The sequence below is a fragment of the Salvelinus sp. IW2-2015 genome, unplaced genomic scaffold, assembly GCF_002910315.2.
Source record: "Salvelinus sp. IW2-2015 unplaced genomic scaffold, ASM291031v2 Un_scaffold1577, whole genome shotgun sequence".
Classification (NCBI taxonomy): domain Eukaryota; kingdom Metazoa; phylum Chordata; class Actinopteri; order Salmoniformes; family Salmonidae; genus Salvelinus; species Salvelinus sp. IW2-2015.
This window is the reverse complement of record NW_019943004.1, coordinates 122,531-146,343: the sequence shown is the minus strand read 5'-3', so window position 1 is coordinate 146,343 and position 23,813 is coordinate 122,531. Positions and strand designations below refer to the sequence as shown.

General features: G+C 42.3%; 1 protein-coding gene across 1 annotated transcript in view; it reads left to right on the top strand.

The window, feature by feature from the left end:
* The window catches only part of LOC112071308 (arf-GAP with Rho-GAP domain, ANK repeat and PH domain-containing protein 2-like), a 149,494-nt gene that overhangs the window by 51,238 nt on the left and 74,443 nt on the right, over positions 1-23,813 (top strand). Inside the window, 3 exon segments of the mRNA XM_070439339.1 lie at positions 2,663-2,788; positions 21,498-21,525; positions 21,527-21,640. Of these exon segments, the coding sequence (XP_070295440.1) occupies positions 2,663-2,788; positions 21,498-21,525; positions 21,527-21,640 (268 nt within the window).

The window sequence follows — 23,813 nt, the reverse complement described above, 5'->3', positions numbered from 1 at the left end:
CATGGAGAATCAGGATCTTAAGATCACAAATAATCACCATTTCGGGAATCTCCACATCGGCGTTTGACTCTCATAGCAGTTGCAGGTCTTTTCATTTTAGAGAGATGTGAAGCTGCAAAGGGCATGAGAGGGGGATGGAGGGAGGAGGGGAGGTTAGGTCCTTCAATTAAAAGGATTTCAATTGAAGTAATTTTACCTTGTTTGATGAGGGGGCTCGGGTAGGTGATAAAATCTCTTGAGGTATAACTAGGGCTCCTGCAAAAAAAAAAAAAAACAAGCATTGGAGCTAATTGAATTTGAAAACGATAAGGTTGAACGTGGGGAGCTCTTAAAAGAAGCAAGAGGGAGTGAGAGACAGAGAGAGTAAAAGAGAGTGAGAAAATTAAAGGAGAGCGAGAAGAAAACGAGAGAGAATATAAAAAATAAAAAAAACGGTGTGTCGTGCTGGAGAAAGAGGCAGCACTGAGGATTTCTTTCATTTATCAAGAGACTCGAGAGTTTTTCACTCTGCCTCAAAACTTTCCCGAAACACCTTGTGCGAATAACCTTGGGATTAAACGCCTGAGCGACAGCAATAAATAAATAGATGAATGAGTGCGTCAATAAATAAATATATAAATACAACGGTAGATATTTGAGTAAAGAGGCACAGTTGGGATTAGTGTTATCAATAAGCTCCTGAGGAGGGACTCAAAAACATCCCAAGGTGCTTTGCAGGAACAACAAGCCACCAAAAAAACACAAATAAGCAGAAGCATTGAAATAAAGTTACATTTAATCCAATGAATCAACGATGGGCAAATTATTTGGTCATCTTTACCAGTAGGCCTTCTTTCATTCTCTAAACCCCCTTACTGCACTACTACTGGTTTAGAGAGATGGAACAGTTACTACTGGTTTAGAGAGATGGAACAGTTACTGCTGGTTTAGAGGGATGGAACAGTTACTACTTGGGTTTAGTAGAGAGTGGAACAGTTACTGCTGGTTTAGAAGAGAGGAACAGTTACTGCTGGTTTAGAGAGATGGAACAGTTACTACTGGTTTAGAGAGATGGAACAGTTACTGCTGGTTTAGTGAGATGAACAGTTACTGCTGGTTTAGTGATGGAACAGTTACTGCTGGTTTAGAGAGATGGAACAGTTACTACTGGTTTAGTGGGATGGAACAGTTACTGCTGGTTTAGTGGGATGGAACAGTTACTGCTGTTTAGTGGGATGGAACCGTTACTGCTGGTTTGAGAGATGAAACAGTTACTACTGGTTTAGAGGGATGGAACAGTTACTACTGGTTTAGAGAGATGGAACAGTTACTGCTGGTTTAGAGAGATGGAACAGTTACTACTGGTTTAGAGAGATGGAACAGTTACTACTGGTTTAGTGGGATGGAACAGTTACTGCTGGTTTAGTGGGATGAAAGTTACTGCTGGTTTAGTGGGATGGACCGTTATGCTGGTTTAGAGAGATGAAACAGTTACTACTGGTTTAGAGGGATGGAACAGTTACTACTGGTTTAGGAGATGGAACAGTTTACTGCTGGTTTAGAGAGATGGAACAGTTACTACTGGTTTAGAGAGATGAACAGTTACTGCTGGTTTAGAGAGATGGAACAGTTACTACTGGTTTAGGAAGATGGAAGAGTTACTGCTGGTTTAGAGGGATGGAACAGTTACTGCTGGTTTAGAGAGATGGAACAGTTACTACTGGTTTAGAGAGATGGAACAGTTACTGCTGGTTTAGAGAGATGGACAGTTACTACTGGTTTAGGAAGATGGAAGAGTTACTGCTGGTTTAGAGAGATGGAACAGTTACTACTGGTTTAGTGGGATGGAACAGTTACTACTGGTTTAGGAAGATGGAAGAGTTACTGCTGGTTTAGAGAGATGGAACAGTTACTGCTGGTTTAGAGGGATGGAACAGTTACTGGTGGTTTAGAGGGATGGAACAGTTACTGCTGGTTTAGAGAGATGGAACAGTTACTGCTGGTTTAGAGAGATGGAACAGTTACTGCTGGTTTAGTGAGATGGAACAGTTACTACTGGTTTAGAGGGATGGAACAGTTACTACTGGTTTAGAGGGATTGAACAGTTACTGCTGGTTTAGAGGGATGGAACAGTTACTACTGGTTTAGAGAGATGGAACAGTTACTGCTGGTTTAGAGAGATGGAACAGTTCTGCTGGTTTAGAGAGATGGAAAGTTACTGCTGGTTTAGAGAGATGGAACAGTTACTGCTGGTTTAGAGAGATGGAACAGTTACTGCTGGTTTAGAGGATTGAACAGTTACTGTTGGTTTAGAGGGATGGAACAGTTACTACTGGTTTAGAGGGATGGAACAGTTACTGCTGGTTTAGAGAGATGGAACAGTTACTGCTGGTTTAGAGAGATGGAACAGTTACTGCTGGTTTAGAGAGATGGAACAGTTACTGCTGGTTTAGAGAGATGGAACAGTTACTGCTGGTTTAGAGAGATGGAACAGTTACTCTGGTTTAGAGAGATGGAACAGTTACTACTGGTTTAGAAGAGATGGGAACAGTTACTACTGGTTTAGTGGGATGGAACAGTTACTTAGTCTCTCTCTCTCTCATATCTCTGATGATACGTCTATGTTGAAGTTCTGTTATGTTGCACGTCTAGGCTCACTGTCTCTCTCTGTGTGTCTGTGTAGATTTCCCCAAGCTGGAGTCATCCTCAGAGACCAGTTCTCCGTCTGATGCTCCGTCCTTCATGGACGGCTTCCTCTACTGCTCCGCCGGTCCGGCCAAGGCCACCCTGGACAGGAGAGGCAGAGACGGTGAGTGGACCGACGCAACACTGACCTCCAGTCAGCTAGTCAATCAATCAGTCAGTTAATCCAACTGGCAGTTAATCAAATGTGTAGTCAGTGAAACCATTGCAATCGATCAAATGATGTCAAGTCGGTCAGTCAATCAGTATGTCAAACTGAGAATCAATACATCTATAAATCAAATAGCCTATCGGTTCAATCATTATCCAGTCCATCGAATGTACTCTTTGTTGGGTCCTTAAATAATCAGTTAGAGAGAGACAGAGGTCCTAGAAGGTTGTACCCATCTTTCTCCACAAAGCCTTCTAATAAAAATGTCGTTCTTGTGACAAGGCAGCATGGTTGAGAAACCTTCAGGTATCAAACTCTGCATATGCCCTTCATCAGACACTTTTTATCCAAAGCTACTTAGTCGTGTGTGCACACTTTCGTTAGCATACGGGCTGTCCTGGGAATCGAAATGACTTTCTTGGCATTACAAGTGCCATGCTCTACCAACACAGCTACTGAGGACCAAACACAATACAACGTCTATCCAGTAGATGGCGTCATATTTTACTGTCTACAAAACGACCTAAAACTCTCAACCGATCCCTCTGTTCCCCTGCTTCTCATCCGAGGTCGTTTAAAACTTTTAATCAGGCTTTTTTCCAAACTCGGCTGTACCTCCTGCGCCTGTTAGTCGTCATCCCCATCCTTCCTCATGCCTCCTATCCAACATCTGGAGCTGTTGCCCCTGGGTAATCAAGAAGACGGAGCCAGGTTTGGATGGCCCTCCTGGGACGGAAAAGAAGGGGAAGAGGGGGGGGGGGGACATGGCGCTCTATCTGCAACTGGCTGGATCTCATTCCTCCAGAGAGAGGGAGGAGAGGGGAGTAGACGGTGCTTCGGAAAGTATTCAGACCCCTTGACTTTTTCCACATTTTGTTACGTTACAGCCTTATTCTAAAATGTATTAAATATACACACAATACCTCATAATGACAAAGCAAAAACAGCTTTTTAGACATTTTTGCAAATGTATTAAAAACGGAAATATTACATTTAGATAAGTATTCAGACCCTTTACTCAGTACTTTGTTGAATCACCTTTGGCAGCGATTACAGCCTCGAGTCTTCTTGGGTATGACGCTACAAGCTTGGCACACCTACATTACCGTTCAAATATTTGGAGTCACTTAGAAATGTTCTTGTTTTTGAAAGAAAATTTAAAAAAATTGTCCATTAAAATTACATAAAATGGATCAGAAATACAGTGTAGAGTTTTTTAATGTTGTAAATGACTTTAATGTTGTAAATGACTGCAGATTGTTTAATGGAATATCTACATAGGCGTACAGAGGCCCATTATCAGCAACCATCACTCCTGTGTTCCAATGGCACGTTGTGTTAGCTAATCCAAGTTTATAATTTTAAAAGGCTAATTGATCATTAGAAAACCCTTTTGCAATTATGTCAGCACAGCTGAAAACTGTTGTCCTGATTTAAAGAAGCCAAAAAAATGGCCTTATTTAGACTAGTTGATTATCTGGAGCATCAGCATTTGTGGCTTTGATTACAGGCTCAGAATGGCCAGAAACAAATAACTTTCTTCTCAAACTCGTCACTCTATTCTTGTTCTGAGAAATGAAGGCTATTCCATGCGAGAAATTGCCAAGAAACTGAAGATCTCTTACAACGATGTGTACTACTCCCTTCACAGGAGTAATGGGCCTTTGTACGCCTATGTAGATATTCCATTAAAAATCTCCCCTTTCCAGCTACAATAGTCATTTACAACACTGACAGTGTCTACACTGTATTTCTGATCCATTTGATGTTATTTGAATGGACAAAAAATTCGATTTTCTTTCAACAACAAGGACCCCAAACTTTGGAAAGATAGTGTATATTTGGGGAGTTTCTCCCATTCTTCTCTGCAGATCCTCTCAAGCTCTTTCAGGTTGGATGTGGAGCGTCGCTGCTCAGCTATTTGCAGGTCTTTCCAGAGATGTTCGAGCTCAATTTCGAGTCTCATATCAAAGGGTCTGTTGCAATACATTTGCAAAAAAAAATCTAAAAAAACTGTTTTCGCTTTGTCATTGTAGTGTAGTGTGTGTAAATTGATGACGAAAACAATACATTATATCAATTTTAGAATAAGGCTGTAAAGGAACAAAATGTGGAAAAAGGGAAAGGGGTCTGAATACTTTCCGAAGGCACAGTATCCCCCTCTTTCTCTCCCCCCCTCCCCCCTCCTCCACAAGCCTCTCCTATATCAATAGAGAGAGTGAACAGTTGTGTAGATGGACGTCATATAGATACACCGTTGGGGAATTGTAAGAGCGAGTGGTCAAGGAAGCGTCCACATTTCTATCGTCCTCTGAGTGAGACATCGACAACATCGTACTAATGGTGGTAAAACAGTGAGCTTCATACTCTGTTCTGCTTTATGCTGATGAGTTTCAGTGGGGTTGGAAGCTGTATTAGCTAACAGCTTTGTGTAGAGAGCCACCTTATTAGAAATTCAATGGACTTTTGTTACAATATAAACTTTGCTGTTAGCCTTATACAGCTCTCTGTTTCTTTGTGCGGAAGAATACAGGGCTGTGGCGATCATTACATTTTTTCGGCCGGTGATTGTCACTTAAATAACTGCCTGTCTCACAGTAATTGACTGTTAATTAACATAAAACACATTTAGCATCTCCTGGCTTCCATGCATATCCTTTCTTTCCATTGATGCAGACCTTTGGAACATCTACATTTTAATACATCCATGTAATATAACCTACACCTTCACAATAAATCCATTCTTTATTTTAGACAGGTCTAAAGAGACATGAAGAAAATGTATGAAGAAAATGTAGTCTATTTCAGAAGAACAGAATAGCATACTCCGAGTTGTCCTTATGTCCTGATCTGGCTATGCTATATGGCTGTGGGCTTAACTATATGATTTAGCAGACAAGATTAGCTTTGAATTCCGTGGCATTATTTTATATTGTTTTATAGTTTGATGAATACAATTGAACATAGCTGAATAAAATAGAAAGGATTTTTTCTCCAAATTATTTGAGGGAGTGCACACATGCAGCTATTCTGTGAGTGCTTAATAAATAACAGGTACTCCGATATTGTCACGATCGTTACAAGGAAAGGACCAAGGCGCAGCGTGCGTAGAGATCCACATATTTTAATAAATTGAAACTCACCAAACAAAACAAGCACAAACGAAACGTGACGTTCTGGGCTGCTCACAGGCAGCTACACAATCACAAGATCCCACAAAGCACAAAGGGGAAAGGCTGCCTAAATTTGATCCCCAATCAGAGACAACGATAAACAGCTGCCTCTGATTGGGAACCATAACAGGCCAACAACGACATATAAACGCCTAGATGACCCGCCCTAAATCACACCCCGACCTAACCAACATAGAGAATAAAAGCTCTCTATGGTCAGGGCGTGACAGTACCCCCCCCCCCCCAAATTGTGCGGACTCTGGCCGCAAAACCTGAGTCAATAGGGGAGCGTCCGAATGGGCATCTACCGTCGGGGGCGGCTCTGGTGCGGAGCGAAGTGCCCACTCCGCTCGTGGACACGTCAATGGAGGAATTGGACCGTGGCTTGTCGCCGGAAGAACCAGACAGTGGGTCGTTGCCAGAGGAACCAGACCGTGAATCATTGCCAGACCGTCGCTGGAGGCTCTGGACCGCAGACCGTCGCTGGAGGCTCTGGACCGCGGACCGTCGCTAGGGACTCTAAACCGCGGACTGTCGCTGGAGGCTCCGGACCGTGGACCGTCTTAGGAGGTTCCGGACTGTGGACCGTCGTCGGAGGTTCCCGACTGTGAAAAGTCGCCGGAAGCTCTGGACTGGGAACTGTCGCCGGAAGTTCTGGACTGGGAACTGTCGCCGGAAACTCTGGACTGGGAACTGTCGCCGGAAACTCTGGACTGTGGAGGCGCACTGGAGGCCTGATGCGTGGGACCGGTACAGGTGGCACCGGGCTGATGACACGCACCTCAGGGCGAGTGCGGGGAGGAGGCACAGGACCTACTGGACTGTGGAGGCGCACTGGAGGGCGTGACAGATATGCTTAATTTAGAGTTATTTTTGTCAATTTAGTTGTGATACAAACGTTGGGCTATATGTTTAGATGTTTTATACATTCTAAGGCTGCATGATGCGACTCTAATGATGATTTGAAAATAGTTGCATGAAAGCCATGAGGTCTCCTTGTTTTTCTGAGCAAGCTGTACACACTTCATCAGTCTCTCATTCACAATTTGTAGAGCACTTGATAATGTCTCTAAGTTCCCGGTGGGCGGGGGGGGGGATTCCATTCCTTTTGCTGTCAGTCGCCATTGTGCCCTTGGACTGAATAATAATTATAATTCACTTCTCCCAGCTGGGTGCTCCGAAGCATGGCTCTCTGTCACGTGATCTGGTCTTTCTCACAGGCTAAAACAGACACATTGGGGACGCAACTGTGTGTGTCCTTATCCAATTCCAAGGCTCATTTTAAAGATATTGGAAGAACAGTCCACATTTACTTTTCGTAAGCCAACACGATGATTATGCCTAACAAACAGCAAAAGCACTAGCCTATGTCAATCTACTGTTACCCATAGTACAAAGGTTTAACTAATCTATTCTGTGTGAGAAATACATATTCCACACATAGTGTCGTGTCTCTACTATGGATTAAATGATATATGACGTGCTATTTTATCAAATCAATTCTCTGTAATTAATATTACCTGATTAAACTAATCATGTAAATGTAATTAACTAGGAAGTCGGGGCACATGTTCAGTCTCATCTGAACATTGTAGAATTCTTGGTTATCTTCACAAACCCTGGCTAACAAGTTGAATCAGCAGTACAACATTTGGTATAATTATTGATTTACTATTTCCGAAATAATCACACATGATTATATATACATATTACATATACACACGTCCCTAGTGAACAAAACCGATATGACGGCTGGTTACACAAAGAAAGAGGGTTGGGTTTTAATGAAAGAGTAGGAAGACTGAGGAAAAATGCTATCGTAAATACAGAATCTTATGCATTCTAAATAACCGCCCATTCGGAAAAGGAAAATGCGGATAGGTTGTTGTCTGTTGTCGTGTGGTAGAACGGATACGTTGTAGTACCCTGTCGTTCTGAAGAGATTGTCCATCCTTTCCTAAGCCACGTACGTTTACAGCTGCTGCTGATAACTCAACGTCTAGGATGTATCCCTTCTTTAGTGAATAAAAGTTCAAAGTTTATACCAAGTTTTCATACTCAGCTCATGCTATATTCTGGCTGGTGTAGTTGACATTCCTCCTTCCAGCGTGGTGATCGGCACCTTAACGTAGAAATTAGCCCTTTTAAACGTATGGACACCAGTCCTCACGTCGTCGGGAACTCCAGGTAGACTTTCGTCAAAGGGACATTGTAGTGGGGGAGAGCTTGTGTGTTTCATGGTTCTCAACCAATGTCTGTTCACTTGGGCGGGGCCACTGAGTAGGCATAGTTCACTTATGAATACAATTCTCTAATTTAAAAGCAAAAATTATATTTAATCTTTTCACAAATAGCTTCATGTTTAAACATTTAAATTGCACAACAATTCCATGTGAATCTGATAACTAGAATGTGTCGACTTTCCAAGATACAGTTTATGTCGTCCTATCATCAGATATAATGTCCCAGACAAAAACTGATCTGACATCATATTCTTTAAGTACCAACGGACACTTTCAACTGGTTGGATTACGGAAATATTGTTCTGTCCCCAACCTTTTGATGTTACCATACTCTATGATAACAAAGGTCTTTCCAAGAGTCCACTCGCTAGAGTAGAGAGAGAAAAGGGGGAAAGGTATTTCTAGGGTCATAAACCTCACCAACAAGGCAAGGTCATGATAATAGTCTGGGGCAGTTGTGGAATGCGATAGATACCAAATTAATACAACCACTAGCATCAAAAAAATTAAACGTTTTTTAAGCAATGAGGCTGAGGAAACAGATCAGAACACTTTGCTCAAAATGTTGATAAACTATGAGGCTATTTCTTCACATTATCAGCGAATCAATGCCACACAACAGTAGGCTATAAGCGTGAATGTTCCATTAGTGGGAAAACACCTCAAAACAAATGGGATTATGCATGTATTGCTTTTATTATACAGGTGCGTTTTTATGGTCAAAATTATTTTCCCCAAACTTGAAACTCATGTATGTACTGTATGACAGTTAGGCTCTACACCCCTGTAAAACGGATTAATGTGCTTAATTTGAATAAGTTATTTGGCCATTTTATTTGTGACACAAAGCAAAACATATAGACCTATGGGCTAGGCTACATGAGGTGTGCGACTATGACTTGAAAATGTCCCCCAAAAAAAGGCATGCGCTGGTTCTCGTGATCGGCTAATATTGTCACCCATCAGACTATTCTTCATTTAATCTTGTCTTTACATATACTAAATAATATATGAAATTAGTTTTGATTTTGAATGGACCATTATCATGCACCTGTCTCGAAACAGGGACAGGGGGGAAAATACATGTCATCTATGCACTGAAATAGCTCATGGAGGACACTTTTCCTGTGGTTCATTTTCATGCCAGCCAGGTAGGCAATATTCATGTTGTAAAGAGAAGCAATGTGCTTAATGTTAGGAAAGTTGAGAAATAAATATAGTAGGCCTAGCCTATAGAAAGCTGATGGGAACCTCCTCTTTTTATTAGCGACCATCATCACTCTGTTTCCTCCCGCAGTTGCATAGCCTATGGAAATGTTACGCAACATGAGCTGATGGATTCTCATGAAGTGTTTGATTAGATTCTCGATTACATTTGCATTGATGTCAGAGTGATTAGAGGGACAATAGAGTGCTGAGTACCAGGCAGTTAGGAAGTTTGGTAGGCTACTAATGACCAGCAGCTGTGTAATTTGTGTAATTTGACTGCTGTCTGCATGTCTGGTGACCGCTGGTGTGACAGTAATAAGGTCACCGTAACACGTACTCGTGGATACCATTTTAATGTCTCGGTGTCCAGTCAGAAGTAAGTTAGAGGTCGTTTCACGAGCCAATGCTAGCGATAGTTAGCAGCTTCCTTCAAACCTGGCGCAGAGACATAACACGGGTATCCAGGAGTTCATCTGACTCTGGGGAATTAGATAAAGGGCTTCGTTATCAAAATCCTCAACTATCCCTTTAATGGCGTGACTGTAGCAAGTGGCTATTGAAAAGGTAAAAGGGGCTGGCTTAAACTGTGCCTTTCATCTTCTGAAAACAGGAAGAGGAAGTGCTGCCTTTGTGAAAGGAGGGAGGGAGAGAATATATGTTTTAGTGTAGTGTACTCCTGGATGTCTTTAGAGCTTCTCAAGTTAATGGTTTAATGGTCTAATAGATACCCAACCACTCACTCACTCACCCACCCACCCACCCACTCACCCACCAAATTACTCACCCACCCACCCACCCACCCACCCACCAAATTACTCACCCACTCACCCATGGCTTGATGGTTTATAGATACACCACAGCTCTTATAAAATGTGTAAGGCAGCGATGGTGGTTTAATAAATGCACAGTGAGTAGTGGGAACGACTTTAAGTAGAGAACCTTCAGGTTTCTTCTCCTCTCCCAGAGACATCAACTCCAATAGGCAGCCTCTTTACCTCCCTCTCGTTGATGTGAGCTATATTGAGCAGACGGGGGCTCGAAATACATTTGGGGGAAATGTGTTTGGGTTTTACCAGAGACATACTTGGAGCTGGTCTTTGTTGATGGAAATGCAATGTTGTATAGTCCAATGTTCCAGTGGCAGTAGTCAAGCTACAGAAAATAGAATATATTGAGACACAATATGCCATGAATCACTTCTTCATTTGAGGTGAATGGTCGGTTGTTTGTGTTTCAAGGCAAAGTATTTACAGGTAACTACTGAGGTATAGCGAAATTGTAAATTAAGATGTTGTTTGTGTTCAAGGCAGTAGGGCTACTATATTCTACAATCCGCTAACAATGTAACGTCCAAGACCTAAGAAGATGAGATCGTGAATGTAATGGAACGCAAGTGCTCCTACTGTGTGTGCCCAGAACCCTGCTAACAGTATGTTCCACAGTGTAAGTGACCCGGGAGACACAAAACTTGAAGAACCGATAAAGAATGATGGTCGCGTTGTTTGTGTTCCAAGGCAAAGTATTACAGGTAACTACTGAGGTGAAAATGAGTTGCTAAATTTTTTTTCCCCTCAATTAATGACGCATGTCAAATAATAATAAATCACAATGTTGTAAGAGGTCAACATCAAGATCAGAGGCAAAGAGTAGTAAAATTACAGGTTAACTTACTGAAAGGTGAATGTTGGGTGTTATGTGTCTCGATAAAGTGTGCAAGGTTATGTCCCTATCTAGCCAAAACTATCAGTGAGGTGAGTTGGTTGGTTGTTTGTGTCAAGCACCGAATACGAGTTCCCAGAAGTTAAATAAACAGCCCAAAATTGGTCCTACAGGTAACTACTGGAGAGAGATTGAAACACAATCTGGACAGTAAGGACGTCGGTAACAGGATTCAAGGGTTCCCTCGAGAAATTATACATGTTGAAAGAAGAACTTGTCAAGCAAAGTAGGTTTACAGGTAAGTAAACTAGTTGAGCATCTGAGGACGTAGCAGAATGAGTCCCGATTTCCGAGCGTCGACGTGTTATCTTGGTGTATGGTCGCCTACCAAGTGCTCAGAGAAAGAAGGAAAGTAGTAGTATATAGAAACAGGAAGGTGAAAAACGTAACTTTAAAAGGTGGAAAATGTAGAATTCTACGAGGCGAGTTACAGTATATAATGTGTTAACTATACAAAAGGCCAAATATAAAGGAACAGAATCTTACAAACAGGCTAACTACTGAGGTGACAACAATCTAATGGAGACTGTAGCTTGGATCTTGTGTAAATACAATATTGGAGCGACAAGAGATGTTACAGGTAACTAACTGGACGTTCCGGGTGAATGGGTATAATCAGTGGTTTACATCTGGTAGATGTTCGAAGCCAAGACGTTTAACAGTGTAACTACTGAGGTGAATGGTTGCTTTAGTAAACTCTTGTGTTCAAGGCAAAAGGATTTTACAGGGAACTACTTAGTGAATAATAGTTGAGAACATTTGCTAGGTTGTTCAAGGCATGTTATAAAGTTCCAAAATGTTTATAACTAGGTAAAGTCTACTTGACGGTGAAATCTGTGCTTGTTTGTGTTCAAGGCAAAAGTATTTACAGAACTACTTTAGTGTTAATACTTGAAAAATGATTATTTAACACAACACCATAACAACCTTCCATACCTTTGTGATCGACATGATTGGATGTTTCTATGTTGTAGATGCGTGAAACAGAAAACCCAGTCTGGAGCGATGACAGTCTAAAGCTTAGACTCGGTATGAGTATGCCTCTCCCGATATAGGTGAACATGAAGTAGCTCACCCCAGTGGTCATGCAAAGGTTATTGCGAGAAGTGCGGAGGAAGGAGAGAAGCTGGAGGGTTATAAGTACAACGGAGGGAGGAGAACGGAGGGAAGAAGAGAGGAAGGTAAAAACTGCCTGAAAGAGTGAGTTGGCAGAATGTAAATGAACCTCTAATTTCTGATTAGTTTGTCTTTTCCCTCTGAGTGCTTCGTTCTAGTTCTGCACAGTAAGAGCTGCCACTGTCTGCCACAGTGTATCAGAGAGCTCTTCTCCTCTACTGTCTGCCACCAGTGTATCAGCGAGCTCTTCTCTCTACTGCTCTGCACATGTGTATCAGAGATCTCTTCTCTCTACTGTCTGCCACAGTGTATCAGAGAGCTCTCTCTCTACTGTCTGCCCGCAGTGTATCAGAGAGCTCTTCTCTCTACTGTCTGCCACAGTGTATCAGAGAGCTTCTCTCTACTGTCTGCCACAGTGTATCAGAGAGCTCTTCTCTCTACTGTCTGCCACAGTGTATCAGAGAGCTCTTCTCTCTACTGTCTGCCACAGTGTATCAGAGTAATCGCCTTCTGCTTCATGTCAGCCTTGATTCTTCTGATGTCTCAGAGAGCTCTACTCGCATCCGACTGCAAGGCGCTACAGAGTAGTGCGTACCACCTCAGTACGTCACTGGTGCCGAGCTCTCTGCCATCCAGGACCTTTATACTAGATCTATCTTTGTTGCCTAGTTACTTTACCCGTACCTCAAATTACCTTGTACCCCTTCACATCGACTCAGTATTGTACTCCCTCTACATAGCCATGTTATTTCTACTCCCTATATAGCCATGTTATTTTCTACTTCCTGTATATAGCCATGTTATTTTTCTACTTCCTGTATATAGCCATGTTATTTTCTACTTCCTGTATATAGCCTGTTATTTTCTACTTCCTGTAGTATAGCCATGTTATTTTTCTACTCCATTCTACTCCATGTTATTTTGATGTGTATCTATTCCTTTTTCACTATGTCAATTTCTTGTATCTTAAAAAAAATATATATGTATATACAGTGGGGAGAACAAGTATTTGATACACTGCCGATTTTGCAGGTTTTCCTACTTACAAAGCATGTAAGAGTCTGTCATTTTTATCATAGGTACACTTCAACTGTGAGAGACGGAATCTAAAACAAAAATCCAGAAAATCACATTGTATGATTTTTAAGTAATTAATTTGCATTTTTATGCCTGACATAAGTATTTGATCACCTACCAACCCAGTAAGAATTCCGTCTCTCACAGACCTGTTAGTTTTCTTTAAGAAGCCCTCCTGTTCTCCACTCATTACCTGTATAACTGCACCTGTTTGAACTCGTTACCTGTATAAAAAGACACCTGTCCACACACTCAATCAAACAGACTCCAACCTCTCCACAATGGCCAAGACCAGAGAGCTGTGTAAGGAATCAGTGCGAGGGATAAATTGTAGACCTGTACAAGGCTGGGATGGGCTACAGGACAATAGCCAAGCAGCTTGGTGAAGAAGGCAACAACTGTTGGCACCAATTATTAGAAAATGGAAGAAGTTCAAGAATGATGACGGTCAATCACCCTCGGTCTGGGGCTCCATGCAAGATCTCACTCGTGGGCATCAATGATCATGAGGAATGTAGGGATCAGCCCAGAACTACACGGCAGGACCTGGTCAATGAGACTGTAAGAGAGACTGGGACCCACCAGTCTCAAAGAACAACAATTAAGTAACACACTACGCCTCCATGGATTACAAATCCTGCAAGCGCACGCAAGGTCCCCCTGCTCAAGCCAGCGCATGTCCAGGCCCGTCTTCTGTAAGATTTTGAGCCAAATGGGAGCATCGGTGTGCATGACCCAGAAGGAGGAATGGAGAAGGTCATGTGTCTGATGAGACAAAAATAGGAGTTTTTTGGTCTCTAAACTCCACTCGCCGTGTTGGAGGAATAGAAGGATGAGTACAGACTCCCGAAAGTGTGAAGAAAAATATACACCACCACAATGAAGAGACTAGAATTTGGGATGCCAGTGGAATGAATATCGATATCTTAAAATAGTCGTTCTCTTTCCCTGTAGAAAGAGAAACCTTTGTTTAAGTGATTGCTAAATAACCATGCAAAATGAATTTTCACCTCTATTACAGCGGACGATCTGAACAACCCAATATCTATGTAAGAATGTGTGAGGTTTAGATGAACCGTATTGGAGTGCATGGCACTACTGGTGGCCAAGTTGCGCGAGAACTCCATCGCGGCCAAGATCCAAGTGTACCGATACAATAACCAAGTTCTTATCAACTGTCTACAGTGTGTGTCCTCAGGTTATCATAACGAAGCATGAAGATGGGTCGTGAGTGCAAAGGATTGTACTATTACCAGCATACAAGACCCGAAACACACAGCCTTTAAGAGCTTAACTAAGAGGGGCTCCGGAAGAAGTATCTCAAGTCCTGGGAAAAGAGTAGAGACCTCTAAGCCAGTTCTCCAGAACCTAAAGAAACCCAATAAGAATAGAAATTCTGTTGTAGAAAGGAGCCGAAAGCTTGCCTAGGGAAGCTCCATAGCGTGCACCAACAAGAACGAGCCCCTGGAGGAAACACATAGACGCGGACTCTTGAGGGGGAGAGAAGGTCTGTATGGAGGAGTGGGCCAAAATCCCTGCTGCAGTGTGTGCAAACCTGGTCAAGAACTACAGGAAACGTATGATCTCTGTAATTGCAAACTAAGGTTTCTGTACCAAATATTCAGTTCTGCTTTTCTGATGTATCAAATACTTATGTCATGCAATAAAATGCAAATTAATTACTTAAAAATCATACAATGTGATTTTCTGGATTTTTGTTTTAGATTCCTTCTCTCACAGTTGAAGTGTACCTATGATAAAAATTACAGACCTCTACATGCTTTGTAAGTAGGAAAACCTGCAAAATTGTCAGTGTATCAAATACTTGTTCTCCCCACTGTATACAGTACCAGTCAAAAGTTTGGACACATACTTATTCAAGGGTTTTTCTTTATATGTACTATTTTCCACATTGTAGAATAATAGTGAAGACATCAAAACTATTAAATAACGCTATGAAGTAACCAAAAATAATAAAAAAAATAAAAATCTATTTTAGATTTTAGATTCTTCAATGTAGCCACCCTTTGCCTTGATGACAGCTTTGCACACGCTTGGCATTATCTCAACAAGCTTCATGAGGTAGTCACCTGGAATGTATTTCAATTAAAAGGTGTGCCTTGTTAAAAGTTAATTTGTGGACAATCAGTTGTGTTGTGACAAGGTAGGGGTGGTATACAGAAGATAGCCATGTTTGGTAAAATACCAAGTCCATCTCATGGCAAGAACAGCTCAAATAAGCAAAGAGAAACAACAGTCCATCATTACTTTAAGACATGAAGGTCAGTCTATCCTGAAAATTTCAAGAACTTTTAAAGTTTCTTCAAGTGCAGTCGCAAAAACCATCAAGCACTATGATGAAACTAGCTCTCATGAGAACCGCCACAGGAAAGGAAGACCCAGAGTTACCTCTGCTGCAGAGGATAAGTTAATTAAAATTAACTGCACCTCAGAAATGCAGCCCAAATAAATGCTTCAGAGTTCAAGTAACAGACACATCTCAACATCAACTGTTCAGAGGAGACTGCATGAATCAGGCCTTCATGGTCGAATTGCTGCAACGAAACCACTACTAAAGAACACCAATAAGAAGAAGAGACTTGCTTGGGCCAAGAAACAAGAGCAATGGACATTAGACCGGTGGAAATCTGAGTCCAAATTTTAGATTTCTGGTTCTAACCGCCGTGTCATTGTGAGACGCAAAGTAGGTGAATGGATGATCTCCGCATGTGTAGTTCCCACCGTGAAGTGTGGAGGTGTGATGGTGTGGGGGTGCTTTGCTGGTGACACTGTCTGTAATTTATTTAGAATTCAAGGCACACTTAACCAGCATGGCTACCACTGCATTCAGCAGCGATACACCAACCCATCTGTTTGGGTTTAGTGGGGCTATCATTTGTTTTTCAACAGGACAATGACCCAACACACCTCTAGGCTGTGTAATGGCTAATTGACCAAGAATGAGAGTGATGGAGTGCTGCATCAGCTGACCTGGCCTCCACAATCACCCAACCTCAACCCAATTAAGACTGTTTGGGATGAGTTGGACCGCACAGTGAAGGAAAAGCAGCAGTGCTTACTATATGTGGGACCTTATTCAAGACTGTTGGAAAAGCATCCCAAGTGAAGCTGGTTGAGAGAATGCCAAGAGTGTGCAAAGCTGTCACCAAGGAAAAGGGTGGCCTCTTTGAAGAATCTCAAATATATTTTGATTTGTTTAACACTTTTTTGGTTACTTCATGATTCCATATGTGTTATTTCATAGTTTTGATGTCTTCACTATTATTCCACAATGTAGAAAATAGTAAAAATAAAGAAAAACCCTGGAATGAGTAGTTTCAAACTTTTGACTCATACTGTATATATGTTTAAATGTCTTTGTGAATTAGAAATGTATATTTTATACCTGACTTGAGAGATCCAGACATTTAAAAAAATATATATTATCATCTTTTTGCCTCCGATTTTAAATGTATTTTCCATTCAAAGGGACTTTTAAAGCATTCAGGGCTCAGATTTACATAGAGAAACAATGTCTTTGTTCTTAGATATTATGAAGGTTGAAGCCATTGTTCAGTTTAGACTATTGAAGTTACTTTAAAACAATGTAATTTACTTTTAAATTAGTAATTTCATTACTTACATTTATTTCTGTCCCAAATAATCTTATAAAATCAGCTTGCCTTCTCAAAAATCTGTGAGGGTCATAGCCCATTTCCCTAATCCCTTCATCACATTGTTCCATAGCTAAAATCATCTCGGCCTGCATCCAAAATGGTTCCCTAGTCCCTAGGGCCCTGGTCAAAAGTAGTGCACTATATAGTGTTTAAGGTGCCATTCCGGATGTATCCTAGGCCTGTTGATCTGACCTTAACTGTGGGTGGATAATGTCGTCTTCTCTGTCTCCTCTCCTCTGGTAATGCAATGAAGAGTGATTCCAGCTTGTTCTCTACCAACACAGACAGATCGTTCAGACCCTTACGATTTAGCTATTTACACTTTCAGCCCAACTGACATGCTGTCTGGCAGATGTCTTCATCGCAAGATATTTTAGTCTGATGGTGGAAAGAGAGGGAGGATGGGAGGAAGGAGCGAGGGAGGATGGGAGGAAGGAGCGAGGGAGGAGGGGAGGAAAGATGATGACTCATTGGAGGAGTGTGTAGTCTGCTGTTTGAGTGTGGAGAACGGTGTTTGTTTTGTAGCGTTGATTATACATTGGTTGTGCATCTTGTGGCAGACTAAATGTTGTGTTTTAACATGACGAAATGCACACATTTGCAAACCTACATACAGATGTAGGATCTTAATTTGAGACGGTTTGCTACAGTAGGAAAATAATCCTGCAGCAACAGGACGTTAATTACTATGTGGGTTATATTTAATGGACGTTTTTAAATGTGGAAATTACAAACTTTAGATGCCTTTTTAAACCTCATGCACTGCACGTTTCCATTTCCTGCCGTGCAGGAAAAGAGTGATCAAATTGTACAGGATGTTCCAACTCCTTTTTTCTCTTCTTCTTTTTAAATACTAGGGTGCTAATTAATAGGAGTTTATTAATTTATGTAGGTTATTTTCCTTTCTTTAAAACTCATCCTAGTCCCTCTGTTCAGGTATTGTCTAATTGATTACGTCATCGGTCTGTTGATGACTTGATTAGCACAATCAATATCCCTATGGTGAACACTTTCAGAACATTTGACAAAAGAAGAAACCAGAGACTCTAAATTGCAGATATGTGGTCCCTTCCTATCCTCATTTGTCTGGAAACCGGTAATGTGGGGAGCAAGGAACTCGTTTGTCTGGAAACCGGTAATGTGGGGAACAAGGAACTCGTTTGTCTGGAAACCGGTAATGTGGGGAACAAGGAACTTGTTTGTCTGGAAACCGGTAATGTGGGGAACAAGGAACTCGTTTGTCTGGAAACCGGTAATGTGGGGAACAAAGAACTCGTGTGGAACATTAGCTAATTTGTAGACATCGGGCGGAGGCGGTTTTCTTTTGGTCGCCGCCCTAGTTTTCCCTAGCTACACTCTCTCTGGAGGTTGGTAGTGACCCCCCATGGCGCTCGACAACGCTGCGGGGCTCATCGTGTGTGTGTGTGTTTGTGTGCATGGGGAGGAGAACAGCTGGAGACGGGACGCAGCTGCCTGATTGTAAATCAGCTTGGTATTGTTCCCTCTACCATGCAGGGGCTAGAGTAGTGCTGCACCACCCGTTAACTGTCAATGTGGAGCCTGCTGGTGGAAACAGAGAGAGAGACAAGCACACAGATATTCACTTTGGTGAATGCCGACGGTGGTGAGAGTGGCAGTGATGTCAGTTCCTGTCAGAAAGCCCTATACGAAAAGGGCAAATTCTGCCAATTTTTTCCCTCTCTCTGTTTCTTACCGTCCCTCGTTCAGCTGCAATTTAGCCCCCCGGTAGATTTCCCCCTGCGTGCGTGCGTCAAAGCAAAGCCTTGTCCCCCCCATTCCTCTCTCTCTTTCCTTTACCCTTCTCTCTGTCTGTCTCTCTCTGTCCCTTTCTTTCTCCCATTCGGTCTCTCTTTCCCATTCGGTCTCTCTTCTCCCTCTGTCTTATCCCATACTCTCCTCTCCCCCTCTTAAACTCTCTCTCTCGCTCTTTCTCTTCTCCCTCTCTCAACCTCTCCTCATCTCTTCTCCTCTCCTCTATTTGACGGCCATAAACTAGTAATTTTCCCTGTAGGCCAGTAATGGAATGATTCTCTGGAAAAACCTTCCCTCCCTGATGTCTTCTCATTCATTTGTCAGGTCTGCCCGGAACGTTCCTCCGCGCCTGTCATTACAGTCCTAGATTCCCGCTAGGGTTTCTCCCAACGCACCTGTCCATGGGATGGAGACTGGATGGGTTTTATTTCCTCATTGAGGTGAATGGAATTCTGTTGACTGTCAGCGGTAGAGGTCACACGGGGTTCGACGTAGAGGTCACACGGGTTCGTAATACAGGAGAATTAAACTCTTTAAAAAGTCCCAATATGCAGTCTTTCACTGTTTAAACTAATAATAAGTGTTTCACACCATACATGCGACCGGGAGTGTCATTAGTCATCTAACCGATATTATCATACAATTTCATGCCATATGACTGTTCACATGCCCACTCTAATACCTAATGATTAAAGGCCTTATTTATATGGATTAATTCATCTCTGCATCCGTGTTTCCAGGTTCAGAAACAGCATTTGTCTTACAAAACTGCCTCTTAGGATTCAGGCAGAACAACAAAACAAGGTTTACAGTTTGTGACCAAAAGCAACTAGACTGCATTTTCATTCAACCATGCTTTCTCTCTGTATGTAAACCCTCTTATATACTAAGTTTACATGGCAGAGGTTTAGATGAGCTATCATCCCCAGGTCCAGAAGGAGACTGTTGTAGCCTGAATCTAAAAAAATAACATAGGGAAGGGAAGGAAAGGAAAGAAACACCAAACAACAAGAAAAACATCTGTTGAAGTGATAGACATGGCATTTTGGTGTGTCCGATAATATCGTCAAGACAACGGAAGCAGTTGTCACAGGTAGATAGAATTGGTAATGACTTTAAATACCAGCTGTCACCACGGCAACTACGTGCATGGGAGGGGGGGGTGGTGACTATAAGTGGGATTTCACTTCAGAGTGTTATGGTAGTGGTGAGAAACAAGAATGGAGAATGGGGTCACATACCTAGCATTTTCTGAAATGTCATCTCTGGAAACATGACAACACTTTGGTAAGTTATTAGTGGAATGTTGTCCACAGTGTTTATCACTCAGACAATACTTTACTATTGGAATGAACATTTGTAGTGTAAAAGTCAAGCAGGAAAGTGTTTCAAATCAAAGTGTATTTGTCACGTGCACCGAATACAACAGGTGTAGACCTTACAGTGAAATGCTACCTTAACCAACAGTGAAATTTTTAAGTAAAAAAATTGGTATTAGGTGAACAATAGATAAGTAAAGGAATAAAAACAACAGTAAAAAGACAGTGAAAAATAACAGTAGCGAGGCTACAAACAGGCACCGGTTAGTCGGGCTAATTGAGGTAGTATGTACATGTAGGTATGGTTAAAGTGACTATGCATAAATGATAAACAGAGAGTAGCAGCAGCGTAAAAGAGGGTTTGGGGGGAGCAATGCAATTAGTCCGGGAAGCCATTTGTTTACCTGTATATAGCTTGGGGGTAAAAGCTGTTGAGAAGCCTTTTGGTCCTAGACCTGGCACTCCGGTACCGGTTGCCATACAGGGAGTACAGGAGGGGGCTGAGCACGCACCCCTGAGGGGCCCCCGTGTTGAAGATCACCACCTGGGGGCGACCCGTCAGGAAGTCCAGGATCCAGTTGCAGAGGGAGGTGTTTAGTCCCAGGATCCTTAGCTTAGTGATGAGCTTTGAGGGCACTATGGTGTTGAATGCTGAGCTGTAGTCAATGAATAGCATTCTCACATATGTGTTCTTTTGTCCAGGTGGGAAAGGGCAGTGTGGATGCAATAGAGATTGCAATCATCTGTGGTTCTGTTTGGGTGGTATTCAAATTGGAGTGGCTCTTGGGTTTCTGGGATAATGGTGTTAATGTGAGCATTACCAGCTTTTCAAAGCACTTCAGCTCACGGCCGTGCTTCCCTTTGTAGTCTGTAATAGTCTGCAAGCCCTGCCACATAAAACGAGCGGCAGAGCCTGTGTAGTACGATTCGATTTAGTCCTGTATTGGCGCTTTGCCTGTTTGATGTTCGTCGGAGGGCATATAGCAGGATTTCTTATAAGCTTCCGGGTTAGAGTCCTGCACCTTGAAAGCGGCAGCTCTACCCTTTAGCTCAGTGCGAATGTTGCCTGTAATCCATGGCTTCTGGTTGGGGTATGTACGTACAGTCACTGTGGTGGACGACGTCCTAGATGCACTTAATGATAAAGCCAGTCCTGATGTGATGTACTCCTCAATGCCATCGGAAGAATCCCGGTTTGGTGGAAGAGAGGGATGGAGAGATGAAAAGAGAGAAACCGGAAGAGGGAGAGACATTTTTCTCTTTTTTATGTCGTCTATTAGAACAATATCTGATTCGTCATCTTGTGTGTGTGTGTGTGTGTGTGTGTGTGTGTGTGGTGTGTGTCTGGGATGTTTCAGACATGGTGCGACGCTGGTGTACCCTGGAGGGGGCTCCTTAGCTATTATGAGAATGAACGGAGCCCCATGGCCACCGGCAGAGTGGACATCACTGAGGTGGTCAGTCTGGCCGTCAACAAAACAGAGACCATGACTGGAGCAGGGTATGGACACACACCACACACACACACACACACACACACACACACACACACACACACACACACACACACACACACACACACACACACACACACACACACACACACACAACACACACACACACACACAACACACACACACACACACACACACACACACACACACACACACACACACACACACACACACCACACACACACACACACACACACACACACACACACACACACGCAAACACAGAAACACACACCAGCAGCATACCACCCTGCATACCACTGCTGCTTGCTTCTGAAGCTAAGCAGGGTTGGTCCTGGTCAGTCCCTGGATGGGAGACCAGGTGCTGCTGAAGTGGTGTTGGAGGGCCAGTAGGAGGCACTCTTTCCTCTGGTCTAACAAAAGATCCCAATGCCCCAGGGCAGTGATTGGGGACACTGCTGTGTAGGGTGCCGTCTTTCGGATGGGACGTTAAACGGGTGTCCTGACTCTCTGAGGTCATTAAAGATCCCATGGCACTTATCGTAAGAGTAGGGGTGTTAACCCCGGTGTCCTGGCTAAATTCCCAATCTGGCCCTCTACCATCACGGTCACCTAATAATCCCCAGTTTACAATTGGCTCATTCATCCCCTCCTCTCCCCTGTAACTATTCCCCAGGTCGTTGCTGCAAATGAGAACGTGTTCTCAGTCAACTTACCTGGTAAAATAACGGTAAAATAAAAATAAATAAATAAACACACAGAAACACACAGAAACACACACAGATGCACATAGACACACACACACACACACACACAGAAACCCTCCCCCACAGATACACACACACATAACAACACACATACATGCATTCATGCATAACACACACACTTCTCACACTCTTTGACACCCCCCCCTCTTTGACCTTCTGAACTTACATAAAAAACTTCACTGCACATTTCATAATTGTATGAGGTTGATTGTGTGTATTGACATCACCAAACTGGTTAAAAGTGCAGAAACCACCAATCCAATCCATCTTTGTAATGAACTTCTTATCAATTCAAAGTTGAGAAAAAAGTTGATAAGCTAAATCACTTACTATGAGGGATGTAAACTAAGACAGACATGTGAACAGAAAAAACACTAGCTAATACAGTTGAAGTCGTTGTCCATTTGGAAGACCCATTTGCGACCAATCTTTAACTTCCTGACTGATGTCTTGAGATGTTGCTTCAATATATCCACATAATATCCCCCTCATGATGCATCAATTTTGTGTGAAGTGCACCAGTCCCCCTGCAGCAAGCACCCCCACGACATTTACTGCCATGGTTCACAGTTGGGATGGTGTTCTTCAGCTTGCAAGCTCCCCCTTTTTCTATTATGGCCAAACAGTTCTATTTTTGTTCCATCAGATGAGAGAACATTTCTCCAAAATGTATTCAATTCAATTGTGTCAATTCACAAGGTCCTTTGCTGTTGTTCTGGATTGATTTGCACTTTTCGCACCAAAGTACGTTCATCTCTAGGAGACAGAACGTGTCTCCTTCCTGAGGGTATGACGGCTGTGTGGTCCCATGGTGTTTATACTTGCGTACTATTGTTTGTACAGATGAGTGTGGTACCTTCAGGCATTTGGAAATGCTCCCAAGGATGAACCAGACTTGTAAAGGTCTAAAAAAAAAATTCAGAGGTTTTGGCTGATTTCTTTTGATTTTTCCCATGATGTCAAGCAAAGAGGCACTGAGTTTGAAGGTAGGCCTTGAAATACATCCACAGGTACACCTCCAATTGACTCAAATTATGTCAATTAGCCTATCAGAAGCTTCTAAAGCCATGACATAATTTTCTGTAATTTTCCAAGCTGGTTAAAGGCACAGTCAATTTAGTGTATGTACACTCTGACCCACTGGAATTGTGATACAGTGAATTGTAAGTGAAATAATCTGTCTGTAAACAAATGTTGGAAAAATGACTTGTGTCATCCACAAAGTAAATGCCTAACAGACTTGCCAAAACTATAGTTTGCTAATAAGAAATGTGTGGAGTGGTTGAAAAACAAGTTTTAATGACTCTAACCTAAGTGTGTATGTAAACTTACGACTTCAACGGTATATTCTCTGACTGCAGTTTAGGCAAAATATAGCTTGGCTTATCCATTCGCTTCAAACATTTAAACAATGAGTAATCATTCTGAAGAG